This window comes from Pygoscelis adeliae, unplaced genomic scaffold (assembly GCF_000699105.1).
Source record: "Pygoscelis adeliae isolate BGI_AS28 unplaced genomic scaffold, ASM69910v1 Scaffold243, whole genome shotgun sequence".
In the NCBI taxonomy this organism is placed as follows: Eukaryota; Metazoa; Chordata; class Aves; order Sphenisciformes; family Spheniscidae; genus Pygoscelis; species Pygoscelis adeliae.
The window spans coordinates 549068-557742 of record NW_008824363.1 but is presented as its reverse complement, the minus strand read 5'-3'; the positions used below and the strand labels follow the sequence as shown (position 1 = coordinate 557742).

The 8675-nt window shown below is 40.1% G+C and overlaps 1 protein-coding gene across 1 annotated transcript in view; it reads right to left on the bottom strand.

Moving 5' to 3' along the window:
- Positions 1-8452, bottom strand: part of CCDC149 (coiled-coil domain containing 149) — a 53704-nt gene extending 45252 nt beyond the window's left edge. Inside the window, exons 1-2 of the mRNA XM_009319895.1 lie at positions 8343-8452; positions 24-54 (exon numbers count right to left, since the gene is read on the bottom strand). Of these exons, the coding sequence (XP_009318170.1) occupies positions 24-54; positions 8343-8452 (141 nt within the window). The remainder of the gene's footprint in view (positions 1-23; positions 55-8342) is intronic.
- Positions 8453-8675: the final 223 nt, after the last annotated feature.

Sequence of the window (8675 nt, the reverse complement as noted above, 5' to 3'; positions counted from 1 at the left end):
CATGAGCGGCAACCAAAATTTACCTTGAGCCTGAAACAATTGCAGTGCGGTACCCTATCGGCACAGGTAAAAGAAACTAATTTAGTTGCGATACTATATGCACTTGCTTGTTGAGTCAAAAGAACAGGAAATAATGCAGGAATATTGCAAGCACCTGAATGGGGAGGGAAGACAGAGGTGAGCCTTCCCCTCCAGCCACCGCCTCTTATGCGTAGGGCTCATGCACAAAGTAAAGCAGAACTTGCAAATCTTAGCTGTCCTGCATCAGTCTGATCTGCTTCATTGCCTTTCCCCACTGAGAGGAAGAGAAAGTAATGTGTATGTCATCCTTTCCTGCAGTGGCTAAATGTTACCTATCAGAAGTTTCAGGCAACTTTTTCCACTTAACGCGATGTTCAATCAGCAGATTCTTCTTATCCATCACTTGACACTGCTCATGCTAAAGCATATGTTTCTATTTCTGATGTTACTCACATAACACGTGGCACTAAATACTTTCTGAATGTGCTCTGCAAGAGACCAAATATCACAGCACTCATGAAAACAATTTATAGTTTCATTATATACTCTGACAAGAATACTTTGTCATTATGGGCTCTTGTACAAAGCAAGAGCATCAGCACTTCCATACTGTTCAAGTCAGTGCTGTTCTTTGGGACAAAAATCATTACTCATATGTACTACTTGCTTGGAATTGACTTTGTTAACCTCAATTTCAAGTCAATGAGAAAGGGAAAAGAGAGTTTGGTATATTAGTACAGTCAACATTTCCCCAAAATGGTAAATGTTTAGTTGCAAAAAAGTGGGAAGGGAATGAGAAAAGCAGTGCCAAGAAGGATTTGAACTTACAAAAAGGACACTTCCACCTTGGATTCATTTTATTTCTGGCAACACTGAAGTTGAAATCCTGCCATAAATTTTCTGGATTCTGATGCCTTGGCATCAACTTTACAAAGACAACCTATGTACTTATGTCCTTACTGATACCTTACACAAATGTCAAGTCCCCTGATAAAGCACTGAAAGGTATCAGAAGCTAAACTTTAATATTGTCTGCAAGTTATTACAGTGACATGGTAAACCTGCTTCAAACTTGATAAAATAATTCCTTACCTTACAGTGAAATATTTGCCTCTAACAATCTCTCTTCTTTTTTCCAGTTTCATCTTATGTCTTAGTCAATTCCAAAATACGCCTTCACTAAATTGTTTTTAAATACTAACAATCTGATACAGTAATTGCAAATAAAAACGAGTAAAAGCAAACCTCACAATCACTTTAAAAAACCCAACAGCCAAACGCCTGAACCAAGTAGCCTGTACTGTTCCTTTAACCACCAGGAAGAACGAAGCTGGCCCATCCAGCCAACGGCTACCTGGAGCAGAACAGCCTATACAATGTACACAATGGGAGGGGAGCAAAGCTAAACATCTCGCCTTAGGACACCCACACCACCAGCAGGTGCCTCCGAGCCCTGCCACGAGTGCTGGTATATGAAACAGTGTACGAGAGAGTTGGAAGCTAACTGGAGCATGTAGATAAGACTATAAAAAATAATACTTATCAGGCAGGAAATGCAGACCTAGTGCTAAACAAATCTTGCTTCTGCCATGAGTCACAGCTCTCCACAAAGGATACACTCAAAGCATAAAAGGCAGCTTCACCTTTCACAGCAGCACTGGAGGGGGCAAGGCAATTCTCCATTATCTATTAGGTTGAGGATAATGAACCATAAACAGATTGTGGGGACAGTTGTGTTCAGGGTCTAAATGAAAAGGTATAATGATCTCCTCCTTGTTTAAAGTATATTTTGACTTGATGAATTATATACTGATGATGTGCCATACGGAAGGAAGGGACTTGGCATCTCTCATCAATGTACTGTTTGGATTTTACTATAAAAATGACCACCTAGAAGACTTTTCGAAGCCATTGTTACCTTTTGCATATATTGACTTTACCAAATAAATGGGATAAAAATAGTAATAATGTATAGTAATTTGTTTCCATGGCCTTATGGTACAAGAAACAATAAAGCCACAGCATTTCTGTGGAATTTGATTATTTGACAGAGCTATGTTTCCAATTCCCATTACTATTTTTGAAGGAAAACCAAATTATACAAAGAGAGACCTCAAAGAGGTTATTCAGTATATATGCTTCTGAATGTTAAAAAAAAAGTACTAATAATGGCCATAAACTGACCTAACAACTGTACACCAGAAATGGATTCTACTCAGGGAAACAGCTGAGTCCCACCAACAACTTCCCATATATGGACAAATAAATGCAGCAAAATTGGTATGTTGTCAAAAGAAACATAGGATTTTAACAGTCTTTTTGGAGCAATGCAAGCAATAAGGACAATTTTCTGATCTAGTCTGAAAAAAGCATTCAATAGATGCTTCTGGCATTCATATAGAGATTTCTTCCTCTGCAATTGAAGGAAAGCCTACGTCTCACCTACTGTCTATCAGTGAGACAAACAAGTGAATTCTGTTATGCACCATAGTTACTACAAAATATTCTTATTGTCTTTTGTTTCTTTTTAATTGATGTTCCAAAATAATCTTTTAGTTTAAAAAACAAAGTTAACCAAGAACCAGCTGCTATACTTTCAATGTAAAAGCTACAACGTACAACTTTTCATATCTGTCTAGTGACTTTTATCTACCAATTCGCTGTTATCTGCAATAAAGCAAATTATAATTGCTACAAGGAAGATCATAATAATTAAAGGAATATATATGACATCCTACATTACTGCCTGAACTGCTTTACAGCCAGATAACTACTTTAGTGAAATTGAGTAAAGAGAGACTGACATTACAGGAGATGTCACTGCTCCAAGGTGACCCTCTAACATTGAACACTTACTATTTGTCCACTGCTATTTTTAGTGACAAATCTGGACAGATCTCATTAATGACGCCATAGACATGGTCTAATAATCTGATGAAGCTGGGACACTGTCAAGGTTTTAGACTTTCTTTTTTAAAACCAACAAACACACCGAATGTGTGATCACAAAATAATTTCTTTTAAATTTGTACAAATTACTGGCCTATACTTGGGTATTTAATGGCAATTAGTGCCAAGAAGGAAAATACCTCATTTTCTGAGGGTAAAAGTAGAGATACTATCTCCAAAACTGTGCTTTGGAATCACTGTGGATCACGTTCTGTGTTGTCTCAACACTCCAGGACCTAGTGTCCTCCCAAATGCCAATGGGCCACCACACTGTATGTGGGCCTGGAAACCTATCGTCCACCATGCTCTCAGAGAAACCATGAACTCTACCCACCATCTTTTGGACAAGAGATCCAACTGCTACTTAACTGCCTGAAGTTTTATCAAATTTCTCCTCACTGTACTCTTGGAGGCAATTTTATTGTGGAAATGACAAACTGGAGTCCCAAAATGCATTGTAATGTCACTATTTGGGATGTTTGTTGACTGTGTTTCAGTAATGTTGCTCCCCTTGACTTCAGATTAAACTGTTCAACTTATCTGAAAGAGTCAAGCACTCAAACCCAGAGAAATACACAATTACTGGCCATTTGCCTGCTTTTTCATCTCGTGTCCTCATCTCTGATAAAACCTGAGACAATGCAGCGTCCTTGGTTTTATCCCACAACATCAACTCTGCTTTTCCTGCTGCCCAGCACTTGCTTCACTAGCTACCTCCTGACTGCTGACACACAAAGCAGGCTGGTATCATTCGCTGATGATGTAAGTGATACAAGCAGCTCCCCAGAACACCATGTCTTGTCTTGACAACAATATTACACTACATCACCTTCACTGGTCATTTAGGAATTACCATCATTTGATTTATTAGTCAAAATAACACTATTTTGCAACGTGGCCCAGCCTTTAGAAGTTTTGTATGCTGTGCATCGGATTACATTATTAATTTCTCCGTGTTTGTTACTCAGCATCCCTGTGGATATATTAGTCCAACCTGGAACATGGAAACATGAGAAGCAAACACTTGTTTTGTTGCCCGAAAGCCCAGCATGCAGGTCTCCATAGCACCTCTCCCATAGCTCCCGAGAACTTTGGAGAGCAGTAAGTCACAGTGCCAGCTCTTTTAGCGTTTCCACTTCCTTTTCCAAATGACCAAGCCATTACGATGCCAACTCAATCACCTAGGGACTTCAGAGCATCCGCTCCACTTTGTTCTTCCCTACAGCCACTGGCATTTGCCCGCATTTAGAAAAGCTCTGAAATTAGTGTCTCCAGAGCCTGTCAGGTCCCTTCATATGGGTTTGGTGAATTACATTTTATGCTCTGTTTGAAAAGGCAACACGACAGAAAGTTAGAGAGATATTATAAACATGAAAATCCCACTTATTTTCCTTCCTCTTCTCTCTTGTCCACATAAAAAAATTTGTGCAACCAATGGGAAAGGTATGCTCTGCCAATTAAAAGCAAGTTAGGTTTCTCACTCTTATTCAGAATTCATGTCTGGAACATTTAGCTATTTCAACTAGAACTACTGCTCAATAGGTGTGCGTTTGATAAATAATTCCCCAAAACGCTTTCTCCAAGTTTTAAGTTGCCAATTACTAGGCAAGGGAGCTAGAGAGCACAAGCGTATCACTTCCCTCTGTGGTGCCAAAGACCATACACAGCTCCTAATCAAGAAATAGCCTCTTGAGAATAACAAATTAAATAGAGACTAAATTTCTGCAAACTAATTTTAGAAGGCACAGTCACATATGAGTAGCTGTAAATAGCATACAGTAAATGCTCTAATGTGTGGGAGATGACAAGGAAAAGAAGCATTTTGACATTGGATTTAATTCTAGAAGTTGGCAAATCCGAGGGAGAAGCTAGCAGAAAGGACAGAGGACAACCACTCTAGTCTTATGGGTTTCCTAGGAAACCTTTCTTGCTTCCAGTGGGAAACACCGCCAAAAGCACACATTCTCCGAGCAGTATTAAATTAGGACTAGTGCCAACTCTCAATGAAGTGAATGGAAGCACACTCACTGACATCAGCAGAAAGGAGACGGAACTTGTAGAAGTCAGCTCTCTAAAGCAAGGACAGAGGTGGTCTTGCAGATTATGTATAAGTGCTTTTTCCCTACCACACACGATCTCCCAGTACTGTTCAATTCATCCCACCACCCCAAGATCATGCTACCACCTACTCCTCTCTCCATCACTGATTCTGTCATCATCCTTAGATCAAATGATTCCAAGAAAGATTACATGGAATTCAGGCAAAAACTGAAATCACACCCTTCTCCACAGCAGAACATACAGAGTTGGAAGCTTCTACACCCTTTCAAAAAGAAGGCCCCAACTGCCCTTGAACAAAGTTCATATGTCATGTTTTTCATTCATATCCATGGGATTTAGTTATGTTTCATCTCCCTTACAGAGACAGGAAAACTGAGCCACTAAGGAGTTGACTCACATGAGTTTGTGTAAGTCAACAGCTTAGCATATCCATAAACATGGCTCTCAGGCTGAGAAGTAAGTATGGACATTTAAAACCACTTAAAAGCAAACAAACAGAACTCTGCAATCAAGATTTTGGTGACCAAAATTATTTTCCAAGAATTCTATTCTCTTCAGTGAAGACTACAGTATAACCACCTTTCTGTGATTGCTTTCTAGCAGTGCACTCAGCAAAGCAAGTAGTGACTGTCACACTTTCCTCTTTTCGTCCTCTTCCACGTGGGAGAGGTATTTTGTTTGCATCAAGGATTTTTCTTTTTTAAAAATAAGAGACATTCAAAGGCATGTTCAAAGGAATGGGCCGTACTCTTGGGATAGTATTTTGAGATTTATGAAGAGCATTTGTTTCTGGAGGACTTAGGCCACCATCTCAGTCCAGCCAGCAAGAAAGTTCTTGCTATGGCTCAGTTTCATTTGTGCCAAACAAGCAGTTATTGACCAGTTCTTCATCCTACAGCTTTACACAGGCTTTTAAACATCCTAAACACGGGTCATTCAGTGAGGTAAATGTTAGACAAAAACCCAGAATCCAAGCAAAAATTATGTGGCAACCCAACAGAATACTTTACCTTTTATATGTATTCATCCACCATCAATACTTGAACTCAGCTAAAGAACAGGCAAAATTTATGTGGATTCTTATTCTTGAAGCTTGTTCTTTTGCATTCAGTTTGCGAGATTATCAATGGAAATAATTACTCTTTCTGCTCCTTCAGTATTTGCTAAGTTGGCTTTGTCCCAGTATTCCTTCCTACGTTACCCTATTCAGAGTTAGTTTAAAGAATGTTCAAGGTACATGTGGTGCAAAGATTGTTCAGAGTACTAGGTGCACACTAGGCCTGAAATGCACGTGGCTGTAAAATAAGTGGAAAAATACATAAACATGGAGGCAAAAGAACTGGCAAGAAGCTAGTGATGAGCATAATAAAAGCAGAGAAAGATATATGAAAGGGTACAGAGCAAAAGGCACTGAAATGGAACAAAAGTCAAAAGGAAAAAAAAAAAGTAAATACAGAAAAAGACTGGAACACACCAAAAAAACCAAGCATTCTTTTTATCTAATGAAGAATGAAAAGTCAAACTACAAAAATACACAGCTGTGTGTACAAGTGTTTGTGTATGTATATATAAGGGCCAAAAATACATCCTACCACTTTTCTTAACCTGCAATACCAGACTTTTAAAAATATTACAGTTGCTTTGACGAGTATTTCAATTACTCCTAGCTTTCAAATTTGGAGGACTGAGATGGTGGAAATGAAAAAGAACGTGACGACGGATCTGAACCCACCAGTTTCTGGTCTTTTATACCAAGATTTTGAGCCCCATTCTATGTTTTAACTGTCCAGCATCAGCAATGTGAGAGAGTTCATTTAGAGCTACCATGTCTTTTCCTGCCTGGGTTATATTATTTTTGAAAGCACTTCAAGATGTTTATGAAATGCATATGAACAAAACTTAAATTACTTAGCATTAAGCTAAGAGGCCTGGAGAAGATCTGTACCATTGAGGGATACAGTAAACTGGAAAAACTTATTACAAGTTACTTCAGAAGCTAAAGCCACTTTCTCACAGACCCATCAGGACGTTGGAGTTAATGGGTAAATCACACGAAGTTAATCACAACAGCCAAAGGAAGAGGAAGGCAAAAGAGGGAAGTCTACACCCTGACAGCTACAGACTTCATGCAGAAAAACAGGCTGTAAGCCTGCTGTGGGAACAGAGAGAAAGGAAGCAAAAAAAGGAATATAAATCACTAGGCCTCCAATTGTTCCTGAAAAAAAGAAATTATATGTATGCTTAAGTATTTGCAAGAATGTAGCTTAGCACAGTCATTAAACTTCGCTACAATCAAGAAGCCCCTAAACCACAAATAAATGTTCAATTTCAGGATTGAGTTTTTAAGTTAAATCATATCGAAAGTAAAAAAGTTCCAAAGTAGTTCTAAATGACATTTTAAAGCCAAAAATAGGGACATTTCCTTTAAAAACACCTCGTGAATTCTCTCTCTCTCTCTCTCACCCTTCCCTCCCATGTGACACCACACCCGCCCCCAAATAAAACTCCATTTGGGAAATGAGATGTCAGATGCAACACTGCATGGTCAGGATACTACTAAAAGTACACTTTTCATTTTCTTCTGGATTATTTTGTGTGTTTTCAAGCACTGTGTGCATAGGTAGACTCCAATTCTGGATGTACTGTATTAGCAGAGATCTGGGCCCACACAAACTCCCACTGAAATCACTGGGAGAAGTGACAGGTTCGTGCATCTTTTTGACAGGTCCATGCATCTTTTTGACAGGTCAGGGCCTTAAGCCATGGTCACACAACATAACAGAGGCAAAGCCCTCCTGGAATCAGAGGAATTCACCTGTGTGCATCGTACTCTAGCACAGCAGACTCAGTTTGATCTAGGCCCATGCCATTTGCACAGCATTTTTGTTTGCTAGCTGTAAACATAAAAATACTATTTTTATAGTTATGCAAAATTAATGCAATGCAAAATGCAATGCAAAAATCAGCACACGAACCTACTTCAAACTTCATGGTTCTGCCTACTAAACAGACTTGACTTTGGTGATATTACTTTAAATTATATGGATCTCAAGTTGGTTTGAGTTTGGTAACTTATCCCACATGAAAATGTGTACCTGTAAACACTGTGGATCTTTTAATGTGGACATAGTAGATAATAACATTTTCTACTCTTGTATTCTCAAAATCCTCCACCTGTTGAAGCTCATGGCCACTGCGGTATTACAGATTTTTCTCCCATTTCATAAACGGCACCATGGGTCTCAAAACCCTTTCATCTGTGATTCAAGCGAAGTAAGAAAACAAAGCATACGCCAGAGGAGCGAACTCACAGCGGCAAACCGCCACCCGCCCTGGCTGCCATAGCAGGGCTGGGCTGCTGCGGGACCTCCCTCTGCGCCGGCAGCAGTGCGAGGCCCGAGGCCTCAGCCCCACGGGCCATCGCCACAGGTGAATCCCTGGCAATTTCACACCAACAGCAGGCTCAGCGCCTAAACCCCTGTTTTCTGGCAGCCACACGGCAGTTAATACACGCGAGAGGTTCGCAGACACTCGTCCCCGGTGTTGAGCCGCCGCGCAGGGGTGGGGGCCGGCAGCCTGAGGGCGGTTCGTGGCACGGCTGTGCCACACGGCAGACGTGGCCGCACAGCTCAGCCTTGCCAGGC